General features: G+C 45.7%; 1 protein-coding gene across 1 annotated transcript in view; it reads right to left on the reverse strand.

Moving 5' to 3' along the window:
• The window catches only part of MSH4 (mutS homolog 4), a 184,508-nt gene that overhangs the window by 67,067 nt on the left and 94,051 nt on the right, over nucleotides 1-23,390 (reverse strand). Inside the window, exons 11-12 of the mRNA XM_029618699.1 lie at nucleotides 10,362-10,531; nucleotides 5,006-5,142 (exon numbers count right to left, since the gene is read on the reverse strand). Coding sequence (XP_029474559.1) covers nucleotides 5,006-5,142; nucleotides 10,362-10,531 — 307 coding nt within the window. The remainder of the gene's footprint in view (nucleotides 1-5,005; nucleotides 5,143-10,361; nucleotides 10,532-23,390) is intronic.

Raw genomic sequence — 23,390 nt, forward strand, 5'->3', positions numbered from 1 at the left:
ATCCCTCGGTCGAGGGTGCTGGCTCCGAATGAGAGAGCAGTAATTGGCCACTTTGTGGTTCTGAGGGGACGCAAAGAGGTCTATGTAAGGATAACCCCACTGTTGAAACAGAGAGGTCGCTACTAAGGGATTGAGTGACCACTCGTGTGGTTGGAAGACACGGCTTAGCTGGTCTGCCAATACATTGTCTACTCCCGGCAGGTAGGTGGCCCTGAGGTACATGGAGTGGGAGAGGGCTTCTGCCCAAATCTGCGCAGCTTCCTGACACAGAAGGAAGGAGCCTGTGCCTCCCTGCTTGTTTATGTACCACATGGCCACCTGGTTGTCTGTCTGGATCAAGATTATCTGATTCGATAGATGAGCTTGGAAAGTTCTGAGCGCATAGCGGATTGCTCGCAGTTCCAAGAAATTTATCTGGTGTTCGGCTTCCTCTCGAGACCAAAGTCCTTGAGTTTGTAAATCGTCCACATGGGCCCCCCAACCGATGTGGGAAGCGTCGGTGGTTAGGATTACTTGGGAATCTGGTGGGAGAAAAGGTAAGCCCTGAAGGAGGTTGACTTGATTTGTCCACCAGGTTAAAGACAGGCGTAGCGCTTGTGTAATTGTGACAATGGAGGACAGAGGCTGAAGAGCTTGAATCCATTGGTGTCGCAGAGTCCATTGTGTAACTCTCATGGCTAGTCGGGTCATGGGAGTTACTTGAACCGAGGATGCCATGTGTCCTAGGAGAACAAGGAATTGGCGAGCCGTGGCAGTGTTTTGAGACTGGAGCTGGCGAGCTAGGGATATCAGTGTTTGAACCCTTTGATGAGGAAGGTAAGCCTTTGCCTGTAAGGTGTCCAAGTCTGCCCCAATGAAGGATAAGGTTTGAGATGGGACTAAGCAAGATTTCTCGTAATTGACAAGAAACCCTAAGGAAAGGAGTGTTTGAATTGTCAATTTTAGGGAGGATTGAGCAATCTGTTGGGTGGAGGCCCTGATTAGCCAATCGTCCAGGTAGGGGTAGACGTGGACACCTTCCTTCCTGAGGAATGCTGCTACCATGACGAGGCATTTGGTAAAGACCCGTGGAGCAGATGCCAGGCCGAAAGGTAGTACTCGATATTGGTAATGGTTTCGGCCCACCAGAAAACGCAGGTACTTGCGATGGGATTGGGTAATCGCAATGTGGGTATAAGCGTCTTTGAGGTCTAGAGAGCTATGTTGGACCGTTTCCAATTCTCCGACGTCTTGGCAACATTACATACAGTCTGAAGCTACCGCCTGGATTGAAAATCCACAACGCATTCCACGTTTCACTTCTGAAACCACTCATTCTCAGTGAGTTCTCATCCACGTCTCCTGAACCAACTTCTATCAACAGAAGAAAACCTTGAATATAAGGTTGAAGCTATTCTAGATGTAAGAAGAAGTGGCAAAACTTGGGAATACCTTCTGTCTGGGAAGGTTACGGCCCCAAAGAAAATTCTTGGGAGCCGATGGCTAATATCCTGGATAAAGAGATACTTCTTCAGTTTCACCAGATGCATCCTCAAAAACCAAGACCTGATACAAGAGTTGGAGTCTGCCCTTTGAAGAGGGGTACTGTTGCAACCGGTCTTCGATGGCTTCGCCTACCTCTCACTACTTGCGGCTCCTCCTGCTCACCTCAGACTACTGGCTGCCACAGCGTCTGTTTGCCGTCCTCTCCGGCGTCCCCGGACCAGCTTTGGTACTGCCTCCCGCCATGCTCCTCCAAGGTACCTTAGGGCGCACACGCTGCCCTCATCTTTATTTCCACGTTGGCGCGAACCTCAGGGGTGTCCCCGTGATATGACGTCACGCTGCCCGGATATTTAAGCCTACAGTATTTGCTAGCTCATCGAGTTGGCAATAGTAACCCTACGGATGAGATTCGCTCTCCGTACCGAAGCTGCTCTGCCACTCCAGTGCTATCTGGAACTCTTACACCCTTCAGGGTTGCTAACTGGGTACCTGCTCCTCGGGGGCCTCTTCTGCTTCTTTCAGGTGCTAACAGGAAACCGGTACTCACTCCTCGAGGGCCCATGTTCCCTGAGTCACTGCCTGTATCCTCAAACCCTTCCACTTTGAGGACTTCACTAAAAGTTTCCATCTGTGAGTACAACTACCATCTATTCCACAGTACTGCTTCACTGGAACCAGGTACTCGCTCCTCGAGGGCCTGCCCTCTGTTCCGGTGCCAGACCTCTCGTCTAGTGGAATCTCTGTTACTGCTACGTGAGTACAATACAACTGAGTCTCTCTGCTCTAAGAGATCAGGTACTCGCTCCTCTAGGACCTGCTCTCCCTGTCTCGGAGCTTCTCCTAATTTTACCTGGGACTCGGAATGCTTCTTATTGCGTACTCATAATTCTAAGTCTCTTTCCACTACAGCACAGCCTAGCAGAAGATTCGCTGTTCCAGCGTTCTGTGGGAGACCTGCCCAGCCGGGCTCAACATCCACTACTCACTACTGCCACCTCTGGTGGTTTCCAAAACTGTTTAATAAAAGATTCAAAACTGTGTTTGTGTGTCCAGTCTAGCCTGACACTGTGATCCCTCACGGGACTGCCCCCCATGGGCATGGTCAGCTGCCACAGTGTCCAAGGATCCACCCAAACATCAATAACCATAACACTATGTAATATGCATGCAAGTAAGTGGAACCACATGAACACCTGCTGCCATATGTCCCACCATGACTAAAAGAGATCTCTGTTTCGATCGCTAAGAGGAGAGCAATTTGTGAATAAATGAGAGTATAATGGTCACTCAATCTGAGGATAGACATACTCTTGTAATGAATATATCTATGCCCTTTTAAACTTGTCTCTGGAATGGCACCAAATTTGACTTCTCGAAGTTTATCAGAAAACTAAACTCTGTAGCTTGGAGATCATCTCGTGCAGACCGCTGATCACAGCTTTCAGAGATTGTGCTGTGATTAATCAGTCATTCAGATAAGGGAAGACTTGGATCGCCTGGTGTCTCAAATATGCTGCTGTCACCACCAGCATTTGGTGAAGACTCTCAGGGCCAAATGGGAGCACCTCTTGAAGCAAAGGTAACATCAGTACGTATGGTAGATGGGTATGTGCAAGTAAGCATCCTTAAGGTCCAATGCACACATCCATTCACCCTTCTGAATGTAGGAAAAGATTGTGCTGATCTGCATAATTCTATAGGGAGTTGCAACAGATCCTCCTCCCTCAGTGCAGCATAGTCTGTTTTAAGCCCCTCACCTCTGATCTGAAGCAACTCCAGCATAGCCTCCAGCAGCTTGTTGTTCCAAGGCCCTGGGATTGAACTTTCTCCAACTCTGATTTGCCTTTGTAGGTCCCCTAGCTGGGACTTCCTGTGGTGCTGGCTGATGATGTCACATCCTCCAGGAGTATATAAAGAAGTCTCTTGCAACCATCCAGCACGTTAGCAACAAGTCTCCCGGTGCCTTGAGTTCCAGAATGTTGCTATCCTTGTCTTGTTCATGCCTTGTTCTTTGTTCCTGTTTTGTGTCCTTGTGTTGTCCTTTCTTCCCCATGCTCTGTTGTCTGGTTCCTTGCATTTCTGCCCTTGCTTCTGGCCTTACTTGTTTTCCCTCCTTGCTTGCCCTGTTGGCCTTGTCTGTCCTGTATGTCTCAAACTGACTACCTGGATCCTGACCCTGGCCTGCCCTGACCTATGGGCTATTACCCTTTCTGCTGTCTGCCTCGACCTCTAGCCTGTTACCTGTTCTGATGTCTGCTGCCTGCCTTGACCTCTGGTCTGTTACTCGTTCTTCTGTCTGCCATGACCCTTGCTCAGATCAGACTTTCACTCAGCTTAGCCCCAGGGACTCACCTAAGTCCTTCCAGCCGCCAGAACCCAAGGGCACAACCTGTGGGCGAGGCAACTGGTATAGGTGAAGTTCCGGCAGGTCCTGCCAGCAGGCTTCTCCGCCAGCTGCAGGTGTGGACCTAGTGACTTTGCTCTCTAGGTGGTGGCAACCATGCCGCAGCCTTAAGGGTCCACTTCCTAAACAGTGTCACAGTCTGTCTCACCAAGACTGGTAGTTAAGAAAAAAAGTTTAGAAGAGAGAGTACACATCTGTGTGCTCAGACAAAAAATGACTTGAGGAGATTCACAAGGCAACGCCAGTGCAGAAATTCCCATACATGCTTACTATCAGGCTAATACAGTACAGCGCACTGTTAACCGGCATTTGGACACGCGTGTTTGACGCGCTAGCTTTATCCCTTATTCAGTAAGGGGTAATAGTGCGTCGAAAACGCGTGTCCAACCCCCCCCCCCCCCCCCGAGACTAATAGCGCCCGCAACATACAAATGCATGTTGATGGCCCTATTAGTCATTCCCGCGCGATACAGTAAGTAAAATGTGCAGCCAAGCCGCACATTTTACTTTAAGAAATTAGTGCCTACCCAAAGGTAGGCGTTAATTTCTGCCGGTGCCGTAGAAGTTCACAGAAAAGTAGTAAAATCTGCTTTTCTGTGCACCCTCCGACTTAATATCATGGCGATATTAAGTCGGCGGTCCCAAAAGTTAAAAAATTTAAAATGGGCCCGCGGCTCGAAAACTGGACGCTCAATTTTGCCGGCGTCCGGTTTCCGAACCCGTGGCTGTCAGCGGGCTTGAGAACCGACGCCGACAAAATTGAGTGTCGGCTGTCAAACTCGCTGACAGCCACTGCTCCTGTCCAAAAAGAGGCGCTAGGAATGCGCTAGTGTCCCTAGCACCTCTTTTTACCGCAGGCCCTAATTTAAATAAATTAATTTACTGAATCGCGTGCACAGGAGAGTGGTGTGTGCGCGCGCCGAGAGAACGGGCACTCGCCCGCTCTCCCGCGATTTTTACTGTATCTGCCCGTATCTTGGAGAAACAAGTCCATTCAGTGCCACCAGATGACATTCAGCTGTCCTCTGATACAGAGCTATAATGTTAGTGTTCTAATTCTTAAGTGATCTAAATTATATCGACAAGTTTTGGTGTCTATATTTATGATAAAGCTACCTTTATAAATTCTGGAGGAAGCTGACCATTAGGTAAAGATATACCCTCTGTATTCATTTGGATAAAAAATCCTCGAGTAGTGCTGAAGCTTGTCTTGAAGGGTAGGTTGTGTTTTTCTGAAAGCTGCGTTATCATTCCTGTATGATATAGAATACATTTCAGATATTGCTTTAGTTCTAGTTATTGTTTTTTTCTTAGGTATAGTAATAAATGATTTTTAAAACAAATAATGACACAAGTCAATATATAAAACAATTTGTCCAGCTAACTAAAACCTGAGCTTTGAATTTCCTTCCATTCCCAGCAGTTACATTTAACTGGATAACTTACTACCCAGTTAAACATTTCAGGGGTGGGGTTTCTATCTGGCTAGCACTGAATATCAGTGCTAGCCAGATAAACTTACCCAGCTAGGTAAAGTTGGAGAATTCACAGGCCTAAAGTTAGCCAGGAAACTGCTCCCTGCCTGACTGAATATACCCCTTGTTTTAAAAAATTAATGCAGAGTCCAACAGTCCTCCATGAGATTGCCCCTCTTTTCCCAGCCAAAAGATATAAGAAAATGAGAAATTACTACTTACCTGATAATTTCCTTTCTTTAGGAGAGTCAGATGAATCCAGAACAAGTGGGTTATGTGCTCCTACGAGCAGATGAAGAAGGAGTAAGTTAACGTCACACAGTATATATACCCCTGCAGTGACCTCAGCCTGCCAGTATTCTCTTCAAAAGCAACTGTGAACAGACTAGCAAAAAAACTTGATTAAAAACATAACCATGTCAATACTCAGCCAACAGGCAATACTGATGAGCTAACTGAAGAATATAAGTATAGGGACTGAAGTAACACTTAGCAGTAATCTCTGCAACACGTAGGCACACAGGAGGATCATTATGCACTCATTTGACAGCCAAGGGAGGGAAGATGGATTCATCTGACTGTCCTAAAGAAAAGGAAATTATCAGGTACGTAGTAATTTCTCATTTCTTAGTGTCTAGTCAGATGAATCCCGAACAAGAGGGATGTACCCAAGCTACTCCCAAATAGGGTAGGAGGCTGCCTGCGGTCCAGACAAAACCGCACATGCAAAGGCCACGTTCTCCTGGCCATGAACATAATTGGAAAAGGTGTGTAAGGAGGACCACATCGCAGCTCGGCAAATGTCATCGGGAGACAACAATCATAACTTCTGCCCATGATACCGCCTGAGCCTTAGTGGAAGGAGTCCAAACCTGACTAGGTAAAGGCTTCCCAGAATCCACGAATGCAGCCATGACTACCTTCTTAATCCAGTGAGCTATTGTAGCCCGCAAGGATGGTTCTTCCTGTCTAGTACCGCCTTGAAGAACAAACAGGTGATCCTACTTCCAGATAACTGAAAATATGTCTCTTAACATCCAAGGATCGCAACAGACAATACTCCTCTGCAGCAGGGAGATTGTCTGATTCAAGAGAAACTCAGTGACCACCTTTGGTAAAAAGGAAGAAACAGTACACAGCTGTACCACCGCTGGAGTCATCTGGAGAAATGGCTCCCGACAAGGCAAGGCCTGCAGTTCGGAAACCCTATGCACCAAACAAATTGCCACAAGGAACACTGTTTTCAAAGTCAGAAACTACGAAGTTTCACTCCTTTCAGAAAATGGGCCACATCAGGATGAGCCAACAAGAATCCACCATTTACCTGACCCCTGAAGCAGGTGAGAGCCACTACTTGTACCTTCAAGGAATTAAGAGCCAAACCTTTATTCAAGCCATCCTGCAAAAATTATAAAATAAGCGGAATCTTGACCAAGGAAGGACGCACACCTCGATCCATACACCAGGCCTCAAACACTCTCCAAACTTGAACATAGGCCAAGGAAGTCAAGAACTTTCTAGCTCTTAGCAAGGTGGAAATCACTGCCACAGAATATCCACATTTCAACAAACAAGTCCTTTCAAGGGCCAAACTGTAAGACAAAATTTTGTCGGATCTTCGCAAAGGACAGGACTCTGCTGCAACAGGTTCCAGAGTACTGAAATTTGAAGAAACAAATGCACCAGAAGCCTCTACAGATCTGCATATCATGGTCTCTGGGCCAATCTGAAGTGACCAACAGCATCATCCTCCCGTGGTGTCCGATCCCTTGAATCAATCTGCCCAACATATGCCATGGAGGAAAGGCATACAGCAACGTCTTCCAGCCACTCCTGCACCAGAGTATCAATCCCCAATGACTTTGGATCTCTTCTGCAGCTGAAGAATTGTGGAACTTTCACGTTGTGCAAAGTGTCCAACAAGTCCAGGAATGGAAGATCCCAGCGATCCCGAATCAGCTGAAACGCCTCATCTGACAACGCCCACTCTCCTGGGTCCAGATTCTCTCTGCTGAGAAAGTTTGCTCTGAAGTTTCTTTGCCTGCAATATGCAAAGCTAAGATCAAATGGAGATGCACCACTGCCCAGTCCATAAGTTGATCTACTTCTAGCGACACCTGCTGGCTCTTGGTACCTCCCTGCCGATTGATGTAAGCCACGGTCATTGCATTGTCCGACATTAATCGAACTGATCGACCTTGCAGCCTGTTGCCAAACTGAAAACATGCTAACTGGACAGCCCTGGCTTCCATGCGATTGATGTTCCAGAGAGACTCTTCTGCACTCCAGCGCCCTTGCGTTGTCAGCTCTTGACAGTAAGCTCCCCAACCTAGGACACTTGCATCCATTGTCAGTACTAGCCAGTCCAGTGGAGGCAAGATTCCCTTCTGTAGATGATCCGCCAGCAGCCACCACTGCAGTTGGGAGGAGACCTCCATCCGCAGGTGGAGTTGAACCAAATAGTCCTGAGACTGCAGATTATTCGAGACAGCAGGGGGCGCTGAAGAGGATGCATATGCGCCTTCGCCCATAGTACCACTTCTAAGGTCGCTGCCAATAAGCCAAGGATCTGCAAGTAAGACCATTCAGTCAGGCATAGAGTGGTCAACCAGACGAATTTGAGCTAGCAACTTCCGAATTTGAACTTACAGCAGGAACACCTTGCCTTGCTGCATGTCGAAAAGAACCCCCAGGAATTCCAGCGACTGAGTAGGCTGAAGGCTGCTCTTGGCCAGGTTCTCCACCCAGATGAGCTCCCACAATAGCAAAATCACTTTGTGAGTTACCAGGTGGCTCTCTTCCAGCGACTTGGCTGGAATCAGCCAGTCATCCAAATACGGGTGTACCAGGATTACATCCTCTCTCAACGCTGCCTCAACTACCACCATTACTTTGGAAAAGGGTCTAGGAGTGGTGACTAGACCAAAGGACAGCGCCCAAAACTGAAAGTGGCGTTCCAGAACTTCAAACCGCAGGAAGTGTTGATACTCTAGTCAGATGGGAATTTATTTATTTATTTATTTCGGAGCTTTTATATACCGAGGTTTAGCAATTAGCCTTCATCCCGGTTTACAGTAGAACAATTTGATATATCGAACAGGACAAGGAACACAGAAGGGCAGAGATTACATCGAACTGTTAGAATATCTTAGAACAAATCTTAAACGCTTGAACAAGGTCGGGTCAAGTTTAACTAAACTTTAACAGCAACAAGGAACTGGGAAACGAGTTTCTAAAAACAAGACTATAGAGCAAAGCAATATGCAAGTTAAGGTGGGAAGACGGAGGGAGAAAAAAGGGGGGTGGGGTAAGGGAGGGACAGACGGCGGAAGAAATGAAGAATAAATGAAATATAGCCCTATAGTCAGAGCACTGGGACCACAGCCCTCAGACTGAGAAGCCTTGTCAATGTAACCTCCACCTCCTGCTTCTTCTGCAGGAAGTGGCAGGGAGACACCATGAACACGTCCTGAGGAATATTGTGAAACTCCATCACATAATCTTCTCTTATCACCTCCAGGACCCATTGATCTGATGTGATCTCAACCTACCTCTGACAAAAAAGAGAGGCAACCTCCTATCTCCTGTTCCCGGGGGAGGGTCGAGGGATCACCACCTGAGCCAGTGCCTTGTCTGAGCTGTCAAGGACGAAAGGACTGAGTCCTACCAAAGGGCAGAGTTCTCTGAAAAGTCACTCCTTTATAGGGATGAAAAATGCCTGGATCCTCTAGAATAACCACTCATGACAAGGGAGCATTGCACCCGTCTCTTCCGGCAAAACAAGGAACTGGATATTTGCTCCACTAACTGGACAGTTTCTCCAACTCACTGCTAAACAAGAGTGATTCATGAAAAGGCAATTTGGTGAAATTAGCCTTGGAGGTCGCATTGGCCGACCAATTTCTCAACCATAACTGGCACCTGGCCACCACAATCGAAGCCACCCCTCTGGCTGAAGTGCGGACCAAATCACAACTAGCATCAGCCAAAAAGGCAGCAGCTGGTTCCATAACTGACATTTTATTTTATCTTTTGGCTGGAAAGGACAGTAGGATCCAGCAGACAGCTGTCAGGCCCCCCACGTTAACTATATTACAGGCAATACTGAATAAACCGGTGAGTGGCAAACTTAACCTGAATAGCTTTATTCTGGTAACTTTACTGAATATATTCAGCAGAAGATAAATGTTATTCAGCAGAACTTATCTGGGTAAGTTTTGTAAGGACAGATAAACACTTATAAAGCATAGGGCTCTTTTTGATAACAAAATACTAACTGTATTTATGTACCATTATACTCTGGGGCAATTTTCAAACTGTCTGCTTTAGCACAAAATCTGCAGGTACCCTCAACTTTGTGCCAGGTTTCAACGATAAAGTATGTATGTATTTTCCTTTGAAACTTACCATGGGTACTTGACTTTTGCACCTGCTTTTTTGTGCAGGTAGATTTTCTATGTGAAAAAATGGGCATAGGCTTGAAAATAAAATCAATGCATGTTATTTTCTGGTCCTGCCCAAAACATGCCCTTGGGAATGCCTCCCTTAAATTCAACTAAAGGTAAATGCATTGTGGAATAATGAGCATACTTTTAGCCATATTAAGGGAGGGAACTTTTCAAACAACCAATTTATGTTGATAAATTGCTACTTACCCACATAAATTTAAAATTTGTCCCTCATAATATATCATAATGTACAGTGGAAGGAAAAGATTAAAGAAAAAGTGCAAGTTCGAGCAAGTATTTATATACAGCTTTGCTACTGATTGTGACCAAATGGCTTTCTCTCTGTCCTTTTTCTCACTTTCATTCCCACAACATTGTCCCAGGCCAAGAACACCAGTGACCCCCTGTGGCAAAAAAGAGCTGCGCACATTTCCTTATGTATCAAGTTTAAATGTCAGACAGTTGACTCAAATATCATCATTTTAGCTATTGCTTTCTTTTCTGGGAAAATATGAAAAATATGCTAAATAAAGTAAACTAAAGACATACCTGCTATGTCATCTACAATCTCTGCATAGGTTCTACGAGCTATATCAAGAAACTCATTGATATTTGGCTTGACTGCATAACACTTCTGAGTCCTCATATTCAAGCATCCTTTTGTGTACCTTGTGTCATCGTTAATAACAGTTTTAATCTTTTCAAGTATGACTCCAAACCTATAACATCAAGGTTATATTTCATGAAATGAAAGTAATTAACATTTTTCAATTCCATCTTACAAATGCACAAACACACACTGAACAATTTTATAGTCATAAGGCAAATTCCAACCACCACACCAGAGGAAACTGAACAGCAGAGTGAGTAACCATAACTGATATGAAGCAATATTCAAAGCAATTAATACTATATATATTTTGACACATAATAAATAAAAGAACTGAGGGGAAATCAAGATGATAATTCAAAGAGAGGATATATGCTGAGAAGCTCCAGTAGCATCAACATTTTTTTCTGACTTCTTCTGGGTAACTATAGACCAGTGAGCCTGACTTCAGTGCCAGGAAAAATAGTGGAAACTATTCTAAACCTCAAAATCGTAGAGTATATAGAAAGACATGGTTTAATTGAACACAGTCAACATGGATTTACCGAAGGGAAGTCTTGCCTAACAAATCTGCTTCATTTTTTTGAAGGGGTTAATAAACATGTGGATAAAGGTGAACCGGTAGATGTAGTGTATTTGGATTTTCAGAAGGCGTTTGACAAAGTCCCTCATGAGAGGCTTCTAAGAAAACTAAAATGTCATGGGATAGGAGGCGATGTCTTTTCATGGATTACAAACTGGTTAAAAGACATGAAACAGAGAGTAGGATTAAATGGTCAATTTTCTCAGTGGAAAAGGGTAAACAGTGACGTGCCTCAGGGATCTGTACTTGGACCGGTGCTTTCCAATATATATATAAATGATCTAGAAAGGAATACGATGAGTGAGGTTATCAAATTTGCGGACGATACAAAATTATTCAGAGTAGTTAAATCACAAGCGGATTGTGATACATTATAGGAGGACCTGCAAGACTGGAAGATTGGGCATTCAAATGGCAGATGAAATTTAATGTGGACAAGTGCAAGATGTTGCACATAGGGAAAAATAACCCTTGCTGTAGTTACACAATGTTAGGTTCCATATTAGGAACTACCACCCAGGAAAAAGATCTAGGCATCATAGTGGATAATACTTTAAAATCGTTGGCTCAGTGTGCTGCAGCAGTCAAAAAAGCAAACAGAATGTTAGGAATTATTAGGAAGGGAATGGTTAATAAAACGGAAAATGTCATAATGCATCTCTATCACTCCTTGGCGAGACCGCACCTTGAATACTGTGTACAATTCTGGTCGCCGCATCTCAAAAAGATATAGTTGCGATGGAGAAGGTGCAGAGAAGGGCAACCAAAATGATAAAGGGGATGGAACAGCTCCCCTATGAGGAAAGGCTGAAGAGGTTAGGGCTGTACAGTTTGGAGAAGAGATGGCTGAGGGGGGATATGATAGAGGTCTTTAAGATCATGAAGTTAGCAAGTAGCACATTTAAGACTAATCAGAGAAAATTCTTTTTCACTCAACGCACAATTAAGCTCTGGAATTTATTGCCAGAGGATGTGGTTAGTGCAGTTAGTGTAGCTGGGTTCAAAAAAGGTTTGGATAAGTTCTTGGAGAAGTCCATTAACTGCTGTTAATCAAGTTTACTTAGTAGCATGGGATCTTCTTGGTGTTTAGGTAATTGCCAGGTTCTTGTGGCCTGGTTTGGCTTCTGTTGGAAACAGGATGCTGGGCTTGATGGACCCTTGGTCTGACCCAGCATGGCAATTTCTTATGTCCTTATGTCTGTGGATCTCTATGTGCTATTTCTGTATGAGTTTATCCTTGCTTGTTATAATTTTGAAAATTCTATAAATAATAAAAAAAAATCTTTCACAATTTCACAAGTTTCCTTACTTTGTATGCTATCTTTCTTTTGGAGTCCTTCATATCTTTGGTTACTAGAAAGTCATTTTACAAATTACAACTTCTGAAGCATCTCTGTCCTTTACTATTTTTTCATGATTTCCAGACTATCCTTCAATAACTTATTTTCTCGGGGCTTGATTACTGTAACTCTCTATATATAGGTCTTCCTGATAATGCACTCCAACCATTTCAAGTAGTCCAAAATGCGGCCACACGCATTTTATCAGGTTCTTCAATTAAAAATCACAACACCCCAGTACTCCAGTCACTACATTGGTTACCGGTCAAATACAGAATACAGTTCAAAATCCTAACCATTATACATTCTCTTATTCATAATTCTAATTATACCACTTTATGCTCTCTTCTTCGTATATATAAACCTTCTAGATACTTAAGATCAATGAATAAAAATTTGCTAGACGTACCATCACCCCGACAGGCTCGTCTAGAAATTACCAGGAAAAGAGCCTTCTCGGTTGCTGGCCCGATCCTTTGGAACGCATTACCAGACTCACTAAGGTCCATATCCAACCTGAATCACTTCAAAAAATCCTTAAAAACACATTTCTTTCAAATTGCATTTAAAATTACACCTACTAAATAATTTAATTTTGCAAAAACTACACCTACAAAAACAATTCAAATTATCATTTTCGGCTTAACCACATGGCACCATATTACCATCTTTTAGTACTACGTTAGTTGTCTTTGTATTTTTAATAGTTTATGTTTTTAATTTTTATTATTTATATAAGCATGCTTTTTGTAATATTATGATATTTTTATTTTTTATGTCTAATTTTTATTTTTTAGAATGATACTTTTGTACACCGTTTTGATTAAACATTGTTTGTAAAAGCGGTATAAAAACATTTTTAAATAAATAAATTTGCTCAATAAAGGTTCTGCCATTTCTCACCTTCACCATATTTGCCAATATCCTTCCAGCTTTGTTTTCAAGTGAAAGAATTTTAGCGTCGAGTACTACAATGATCTCTGTTCTCTCTAGTAAAGGCAAGTATTCAAAGCACATAAGATAGCACTATGTTCTGTGCTCCTTTGTGAAGCTAGCTTCCTTTTTGCATTCCGCAGTTTTTTCTCCGAATATTACTGTGCAGTTGTTTTTCCTTCCTAATAGAATAATCAATTACCTCTCCCTGCATCAGCATTTTACTCATTTCCCAGAATAAAGCTGGAAAATCTTTGTTGTTTATTAGCACATTCAAATTCACGCCACTTAGTATGTAAGTAACTGTAAAACTCCTTAACCTCTGTAAATTTCTAGGAAATCTCCAAATCTTATTGCCTTTACCCTCAGACATTTGGAGCTTGACCCAGATCATGAAATGATCTATTTCAACAGGGTCAATTTCTGCTTTAGTGATCTTTTGAAATGTATGTGAAGAGACTAATATATAATTATTGTAGATAAGGACATATGTGCCCTCGAAACATGGGTATAGCAAATGTTGCTTACCTGTAACAGGTGTTCTCACAGGACAGCAGGATGTTAGTCCTCATATATGGGTGACATCATCAGGATGGAGCCCAATCACGAAAAACTTCTGTCAAAGTTTCCAGAACTTTGACTGGCCCCTACTGGGCATGCCCAGCATGGCACCAATCCTGCAGCCAGCAGGGGTCCCCCTTCAGTCTTATTTGAAAGCTACAGGCAGTGCCGAAAAAATAAAATAACAAAACGTTACAAACCCAACACCGCGGGGCGGCGGGCGGGTTTCGTGAAGACTAACATCCTGCTGTCCTGTGAGAACACCTGTTACATGTAAGCAACATTTGCTTTCTCACAGGACAAGCAGGATGGTAGTCCTCACATATGGGTGAGTTCCAAGCTGAGGATGTCCGAATATGCACCAAATGTACCCAATGGCATGCAACAGGCACAACAACTGGGGTGGAATTTGGTAGAGGGCATCCTGAACCCCACCGGGCAGGCGGAAGGGTGTAGGTACGTCACGTTGGAAATAAGTTACGCAGGACAGACTGGCCGAAGATGGAATCTTGTCTTCCGGCTTTGTCCAAGCAATAGTGGGCTGCGAAAGTGTGGAGAGAACTCCAGGTGGCAGCCCTGCAAATGTCAGGAAGCGGCACAGATCGTAGGCGTGCTACTGAAGTCGCCATGGCCCTCACAGAGTGTGCTTTGACACGGTCTTGAAAAGGAATGCCTGCTTGCTGATAGCAAAGAGATATGCAGTCCGCCAACCAGGAGGAGAGAGTCTGCTTACCCACAGGTTGCCCTAATTTATTGGGATGGAAAGAGACGAATAACTGAGTACTCTTCCTGTGGGCAACTGTACGATTTAGGTAGAACGCAAGAGCCTGTTTACAGTCAAGGGTATGCAGAGCCTATTCCCCTGGATTGGAATGGGGCCTGGGAAAGAAGTTAGGTAGTATGATGGATTGATTAATGTGAAACTCTGAAACTATCTTAGGTAAAAATTTAGGGTGAGTGCGGAGTACCGCCCGGTCCTGCAGGAGTTTAGTGTAAGGCGGGTAGATAACTAGGGCCTGTAACTCACTAACCCTGCAAGCTGAAGTGATAGCCAAAAGGAAAATCACTTTCCATGTGAGATACTTTAGGTCACAGGAGTGAAGAGGCTCGAATGGTGGTTTCATGAGCCGACCAAGAACCAGATTAAGGTCCCAAGAAGGGGCCGGAGGACGTAAAGGTGGCTTGATATGGAGCAAGCCCTTTAAAAAGCGTGTTACGAGGGGTTGTACTAATATAGGAACATCCCCGACACCTTCAATCAGAATGCACTGACATGCATTCTGATTGAAGAGGTCTTTAAACCTGACTCTGACAAATGCCAGAGATAGTCCAAAAACCTTGGGATTGGACAGGAAAAGGGATCAAGGGACTGCGAAGTGCACCATGATGTGTACCTTTTCCATTTATAGGAATAAGATTTTCTTGTGGAAGGCTTTCGCGAAGCAATCAGGAGACGAGAAACCGAATCTGAAAGGTTAAGTGGTTGAAGGATTAACCTTTCAACATCCATGCCGTCAGGGACAAGGCCCGAAGATTGGGATGGCGTAGGCATCCGTCGTTTTGAGTGATCAGATGCGGGTCCATTCCCAAGGGAATGTGCCTGCGGATGGAGAGATCCTGGAGTATAGGAAACCGCACTTGGCGTGGCCAGTGAGGTGCTATCAGGATCATGGTTCCCTTGCCTGACGTCGCTTCACGACAGTCTTCGAAAGAAGAGGAAGTGGAGGGAATGCATAGAGCAGACCGGTTGCCCACGAGAGGGAGAATGCATTTCTGGGCTGAGCGCTCGCTCCGAATGAGGGAGCAGTAGTTGTCCACTTTGTGGTTCTGAGGGGATGCAAAGAGGTCTGTCTGGGGGTATCCCCATTGGCGAAAGATTGAGGTCGCTAGCGAGGGGTTGAGAGACCACTCATGTGGCTGGAAGACAAGACTCAGTTTTGTCTGCCAAGACATTGTCCACTCCCGGCAAGTTGGTGGCCCTGAGGTACATCGAGTGGGAGAGCGCTTCCGCCCAAATCTGCGCAGCTTCCTGACACAGAAGGAAGGAGCCTGTGCCTCCCTGCTTGTTGATGTACCACATGGCCACCTGGTTGTCAGTCTGAATCAGGATGACGTGATTTGACAGGCATTCCTGAAAAGCCCTGATAGCATATCGCATTGCTCGAAGTTCTAGGAAGTTTATTTGATGTTTGGCTTCCCCTGGGGACCAGGACCCTTGTGTCTGTAGATTGTCCACGTGGGCTCCCCACCCGAGGTTGGAAGCATCGGTGGTGAGAATGAGTTGAGGATCTGGCACTTGAAAGGGCAGACCCTGGAGGAGATTGTTGTGATTTGTCCACCAGGCGAGAGACAGACTGAATGAGTCGGTGATGTGGACAATGGTCAACAGAGGCTGAACAGCTTGAATCCATTGTAACCTCAGAGTCCAATGCATGAGTCTCATGGCCAGGCGGGCCATTGGTGTGACATGGACTGAGGACGCCATGTGCCCTAAAAGGACGAGGAATTGGCGAGCTGTTGCTGTATGCTGAGACTGCAACTGGTGAGCGAGACACGAGGGTTAGCGCTCGTTGTTGAGGGAGAAAGGCTTTTGCTCGCAAGGTGTCCAAGTCTGCCCCAATGAACGACAAGGTTTGAGATGGGACTAAATAGGATTTTTCGTAATTGAAGAGAAATCCTAGAGAAATTAGAGTGTGTAGGGTCAAACTGAGGGATGACCGAGCGGCTTGCTGGGTTGGAGCCCTGATTAACCAGTCATCCAGATAGGGGTAGACGTGAACACCTTCTTTCCTGAGAAAAGCTGCGACAACCACGAGACATTTGGTAAAGACTCGTGGTGCCGAAGCTAGGCCGAACGGAAGCACGCAGTATTGATAGTGCTTTGGGCCTACTAAAAACCTGAGGTACTTGCGATGAGCTGGAGTTATCGCAATATGTGTGTATGCATCCTGAAGGTCCAGAGAGCAGAGCCAGTCTCCTCTTTGCAGAAGAGGTAGAAGCGAGCCCAAGGTTACCATCTTGAACTTCTCTCGCTGTTGAGAGCACGTAGGTCCAGAATTGGACGAACTCCCCCGGATTTTTTGGGGATCAAAAAGTACCGGGAATAGAACCCTAGGCCTTGCTGCGAGAGTGGGACGGGTTCTATTGCTCTTAACGGGAGAAGAAGGGAAATCTCCTGCTCCAGAAGGACAGAATGGTCAGATACTCTCCATGCTTGCAGAGGTGGTGAGTCCGGTGGAAGAGCAAGAAAGTTTAGGTGGTAACCCTGAGCAATGATTGCTAGCACCAATTGGTCGGTTGTGATTGATTGCCACATGCCGTGAAAGTGGCACAATCGACCTCCCACTGGTATGCTTAGCAGAGGAATCAGGCTGCTGCTCTCCAAGTGAAAGTCAAAAACCTGAAGCAGCCCCGGCTGGGGAGTTGCTTGCGGCTTTTGCTTTCGGGCCTGGCGAGGCTGAGGTTTTTGAGAAGGCCTCGTAGTTCGGGACCTTGCTGGTGGAGGATAGTACTTCCTTGGACGGAAGAATGACTTCTTAGAGTCCTTCCTAAAGGGCTGTCTTGAGGGGAAGTCAGAAGGTATCGATGAGAGCTGTTTAAGGGTCTCATGATGGTCCTTTAATTCAGCCACTATTTGCTGGATCTGTTCACCGAACAGATTGTCTCCTACACATGTTAGGTCAGATAGCCTGTCTTGTACTTTGGACGAAAGTCAGAAGATTTGAGCCAGGCCCATTGTCTTGCCGAAATGGCAGCTGCAGACACTCTAGTAGAGGTGTCGAAGATATCATAAGCTGTTCTTATCTCATGCTTTCCTGCTTCAAATCCCTTGTTGACAAGGATTTGAAATTGTTGTTGGAATTGTTCAGGCAGGGTTTCAGAGAAGTCCTGTATCTGCTTGAAAATGACTCTATTGTATTGGGACATATACAGCTGGTAAGCAGCAATTCTGGAGATGAGCATGGCCCCTTGGAACACTCATCGACCAATATTGTCTAGGAACTTGTGTTCCTTAACAGGAGGGGTAGATGAGTGAGGCTTCGTCCTTTTTGCTTTCTTCTGAGCCGATTCCACCACAACTGAGTGGTGGTCGAGCTGAGATTTTTGAAACCAAAGGGCTGACTGTACTAAATAGGTAGTGTCAGCTTTTCTGTGGGCTGGGGCAATGGATCCTGGGTTTTCCCAATTCTTTTTGAGGAGGTCAAGAAGAACTTGATGAACGGGAATAGAAGTGATCACTAATAGAAGTGATCACTTTAGGGGCATCCAGGAATTGGAGGAGCTCCATCATCTGGTGCCTATCATTCTGCTCCGTCTGAAGCTGAAAAGGGACCAACTCAGACATTTCCTTCACAAAATTAATGAAAGAAAGGTCCTCTGGAGGAGAACGCTTTCTACTTTCAGTAGGAGAGGGAGGTGAAGGTAAGTCATCGGTGTCTGTGGAAGTATCATCACCCCATGTGTCATAAGGATCAGCAGACTGACCTGTAGGACAAGAAGGGGGTTGGATACCCGAAGGCCCCGGCTGAGGCTCCGAGAAAATCTAAGGAATCGCCGGGGGCACCCTGGACGGCCTGGAAGGCATCGGTGCTGGTATCGAAGGCATCGATGGTGCCGATGTGCATATCCCTCCCAATGAATGAATCGGTGGCGAGGGACGAAATGGCATTGTTGGCTGCGGCAAAACTCCTGAAGGAGGGATGCGGAACTGTGTTTCTCCTCCCGATGAAGCTGTCAACGGGGAGCGCACCGGAGTCATCGGAGACCCGGGAATCACCGGAGGAAGGGCGGTCATGAGCGCCTCCATCCGGGATAACAGCGGTGCCAGCGCTGCTGTCATCGGGTCGGTGACCGGTTCCACTTTTGGTCCCAGTGTCGGTGCCGGAGGAACCTGGAGCAATTGCATCGCCTTGTCAATGACCTCCTGGACCAGCCGATCCAGTTCTTCCCGGAGACCTGGAGCAAGCAGCCCCGGCTCCGTGACTGAAGAGGGAGGCGGAGGCACAGTCGGGGGGACCACCTTTACAGGCAGAATCGCAACTCCCAAACCCCGATCGGGTGAGGGTGGCCTTGATGCCCCGGTCGCAGGAATGGTCGATGCCATTTCTGGACGGGGCTTCTTCGATGGTGGCTCGGACGGTGGCGAGGTCGATGATTTCGCTCCCTCAACGGTCAGAGACTTACGATGCCGATGTTTCTCCCTACGATCCCCTCGATCTTGAGGGGGAGTAACGGGAGTCGATGGCTGTGAAGACGTCGATGGCGGACGGTCACCGGACGGAGGTCGATGCTGGTGCGACTTCGGTGCCGGTTCAGATGACGTCGATGCGATGGACGGCATCTGGGTGTGAGCACGGAAGAGGAGTCCCATCTTCTCCATTCTGGCTTTACGACCTTTTGGTGTAATGAGGGCTCACTTGGTGCAAGTCAGGACATCATGCTCACGGCCTAAACACATTACACAGACTCCATGAGGATCTGTGATAGACATGGTACGAGTACAGTCTGGGCACTGACGAAACCCCGACGCCATGGCCATAGAAAAAAATCGAGCTGTGGTACGGTCGACGGCCAGTAGGCCGCGAGGGCCAAACTCGACGGTAATCGACAGAAAACGGGTAAAAGCTTACCGGAGTACCGCGGCCTGAAAAAAGTTAGAGGAGGGAACCCTGTGGGGCAATTTAAGTTTAATTAAGTCCGTGAGGAAAATTCCTGTCAGGAATCTCTTCAGAGCTCCTAAACCGTGAGGCTACTGCTGCGCGGAAAAAAGAAGACTGAAGGGGGACCCCTGCTGGCTGCAGGGTTGGTGCCATGCTAGGCATGCCCAGTAGGGGCCAGTCAAAGTTCTGGAAACTGACAGAAGTTTTCCGTGATTGGGCTCCATCCTGATGATGTCACCCATTTGTGAGGACTACAATCCTGCTTGTCCTGTGAGAAAATCATATACATCAGGATGATGAATCCACCATACATCCAAAACCTATAATGCTATACACACAAATGCAATGCCCTTATCCTTTCCCATCTTAGACCCAGCTTTCATTGAAGATTTTTCCAGAATATGATCATGAATGCAAATTAAGTCACCTCTTATTATTAGATCTCCCCTCAAATTAGTGAGAATGAGGCCTACAATTTCTGTAAAAAAGGAGTGAGAGTAGTCATTTGGAGCATATACGTTTCATATTGTAGTCTCTTTGCCCTAAAGACTGCCCATCACAATAATAAACCTACCATTAGAGACTTTCACTTCTCATACACATTGAAAGGGCACATTTTAATTAACTAATATAGCCACACACCCCTTTTCATCTAAAGCCAAGGAATAGTAACAGCACCTAACCCATTCTCTTAATTTTCAGCTCTCAGTACCTGAGACGCGTTGTTGTATACATAGAATAGATGCTTTATGTAAGTTTTGGGCTTGTAAGATTTTTTGCCTTTTTATGGGTGATCTTAACCCATAAGATCCATAAGATCCACCTCAGTACTTCACCCATAATCCATTACTATAAAATGATCATGCATTGCAAAATGTTTATAATATCCAGAATATGAGTGAGCAGCCCCTCAGCCTAGGCCTAGACCATCTCCCTCGCATCATCCATACCTAAACAAGTTATCCCTGTGCCCAGAATTGGCTTCGCTCAATAAGCAAAGTTATGTCTGACTACATAAGAATATAAGACTTGCATACTGGGTCAGACCAAAGGTCCATCAAGCCCAGAAATATTAAATGAATAATTCAGTTCTGTGTTCACTAAAGAGGACCCTGGAGAAGGACCGTCACTAGTTAACAAGAAACTGGAGGGGAATGGAGTAGATGTAACTCCATTTACAGTAGAAAATGTATGGGAAGAGCTGGTGAAACTGAAAGTGGACAAAGCTATGGGGCCTGATGAAGTTCATCCCAGAATACTGAGGGAGCTCAGAGATGTGCTGGCGGGTCCGCTGTGTGACCTGTTCAATAGATCCCTAGAAACGGGAGTGGTGCCGAATGATTGGAGGAGAGCGGTGGTGGTCCCGCTTCACAAGAGTGGGAACAGAGAAGAGGCTGGTAACTACAGACCAGTTAGCCTCACTTCGGTGGTGGGAAAAGTAATGGAGTCACTGTTGAAAGAGAGAATAGTGAACTATCTACAGTCGGGAGAATTGCTGGACCAGAGGCAGCATGGATTCACCATTGGAAGATCCTGTCAGACAAATCTGATTGACTTTTTTGACTGGGTAACCAAGGAATTGGATCAAGGAAGAGCACTCGATGTCATCTACTTGGACTTCAGCAAAGCTTTTGACACTGTCCCGCACAGGAGACTGGTGAATAAAATGAGAAGCTTAGGAGTGAGTGCCGAGGTGGTGGCCTGGATTGCAAACTGGTTGACGGACAGAAGACAATGTGTGATGGTAAATTGAACTCTCTCTGAAGAGAGAGCGGTTTTAAGCGGTGTACCGCAGGGATCGGTGTTGGGACCGGTCCTTTTCAATATCTTTGTGAGCGACATTGCGGAAGGGATAGAAGGTAAGGTATGTCTTTTTGCGGATGACACTAAGATCTGCAACAGAGTGGACACGCCGGAAGGAGTGGAGAGAATGAGACGGGATTTAAGGAAGATGGAAGAGTGGTCGAAGATATGGCAAGAAGTGCAGAGTCATGCATATGGGGAGTGGAAATCCGAATGAACTGTATTCGATGGGGGGAGAAAGGCTGATGTGCACGGAGCAGGAGAGAGACCTTGGGGTGATGGTGTCTAATGATCTGAAGTCGGCGAAACAATGTGACAAGGTGATAGCTAAAGCCAGAAGAATGCTGGGCTGCATAGAGAGAGGAATATCGAGTAAGAAAAGGGAAGTGATTATCCCCTTGTACAGGTCCTTGGTGAGACCTCACCTGGAGTATTGTGTTCAGTTCTGGAGACCGTATCTCCGAAGAGACAGAAACAAGATGGAGGCGGTCCAGAGAAGGGCGACCAAAAAGGTGGAAGGTCTTCATCAAATGACTTATGAGGAGAGATTGAAGAATCTAAATATGTACACCCTGGAGGAAAGGAGGAGCAGAGGTGATATGATACAGACTTTCAGATACTTGAAAGGTTTTAATGATCCAAAGACAACGACAAACCTTTTCCGTAGGAAAAAAATCAGCAGAACCAGGGGTCACGATTTGAAACTCCAGGGAGGAAGATTCTGAACCAATGTCAGGAAGTATTTCTTCATGGAGAGGGTGGTGGATGCCTGGAATGCCCTTCCGGAGGAAGTGGTGAAGACCAGAACTGTGAAGGACTTCAAAGGGGCGTGGGATAAACACTGTGGATCCATAAAATCAAGAGGCCGTCAATAAAGAGTGGGTGGCTCGCCAGAATGACAGCTACTGCCTGGAGATAATACCCTTATTCAATAAACATACACATGGTTACTGTGACTCCAACATCGCTCTAAGCTACAACAGCAAGAGGAAATGTGGAAAAAAGGATTCGCACTCACAAAGCGGGGAGTAGCTGGCTTGTTACGGCGGTTACTACCCCAAACCAAATAAGCCTGATACTTCACTTTCAATGCATATCCAGCATAGCTCTCTGCTTCAACGGCAGGGGAGAAGAAAAACTGATACTTCACGCACATCCAGCATAGCTCTCTGCTTCAACGGCAGGGGAGAAGAAAAAAACTGATACTTCACGCATATCCAGCATAGCTCTCTGCTTCAACGGCAGGGGAGAAGAAAAACTGATACTTCACGCATATCCAGCATAGCTCTCTGCTTCAACGGCAGGGGAGAAGAAAAAAGGATTCGCACTCACAAAGTGGGGAGTAGCTGGCTTGTTACGGCGGTTACTACCCCAAACCAAATAAGCCTGATACTTCACTTTCAATGCATTTCCAGCATAGCTCTCTGCTTCAACGGCAGGGGAGAAGAAAAACTGATACTACACGCATATCCAGCATAGCTCCCTGCTTCAACGGCAGGGGAGAAGAAAAACAACTAATAAGGGCTGAATAACATATTCTGGGTAAAACAAATAAGCATGGGTGTAGCTTGCTTATTGCGGCGGTTACTACCCCTACTACCCCTAACTAATCAAGCTAGATATTTCACTTGGATGCAGCTCCATCACTGCTCTCTACATTAATGGTGAGGGTGGAAGGGAAATAGAACCAAAGAGCTAAGAGAAACAGATAAGTATGAGAAAAATGTGTGAAGCTTGCTGGGCAGACTGGATGGGCCGTTTGGTCTTCTTCTGCCGTCATTTCTATGTTTCTATGACAGCAGGAAGAGAGCAGAAGAATAAAGAGAGAGGAAAGAGAGGAAAGGCAAGAAAGGTAAAGGTATGCCAGACCTCTCAGTACAGATACAGTCCTTCTACCTCAAAGCTTCCTGGTATAAATTTTTCTATTCTACGACGAATGGAACAGACTGATTCTGTCACCCTAGGCGTTCCAATTCTCCTTACCAGACCCAAAACCTGATTCAAGAAGCATGGGTATGCTATCCTACCATCTGCTGGAGGCACAGAATACCGGAAGGCTGAGATAAGCACAGGACCTTATATAGGATA

Source organism: Rhinatrema bivittatum, chromosome 10, assembly GCF_901001135.1.
Source record: "Rhinatrema bivittatum chromosome 10, aRhiBiv1.1, whole genome shotgun sequence".
Taxonomy (NCBI): domain Eukaryota; kingdom Metazoa; phylum Chordata; class Amphibia; order Gymnophiona; family Rhinatrematidae; genus Rhinatrema; species Rhinatrema bivittatum.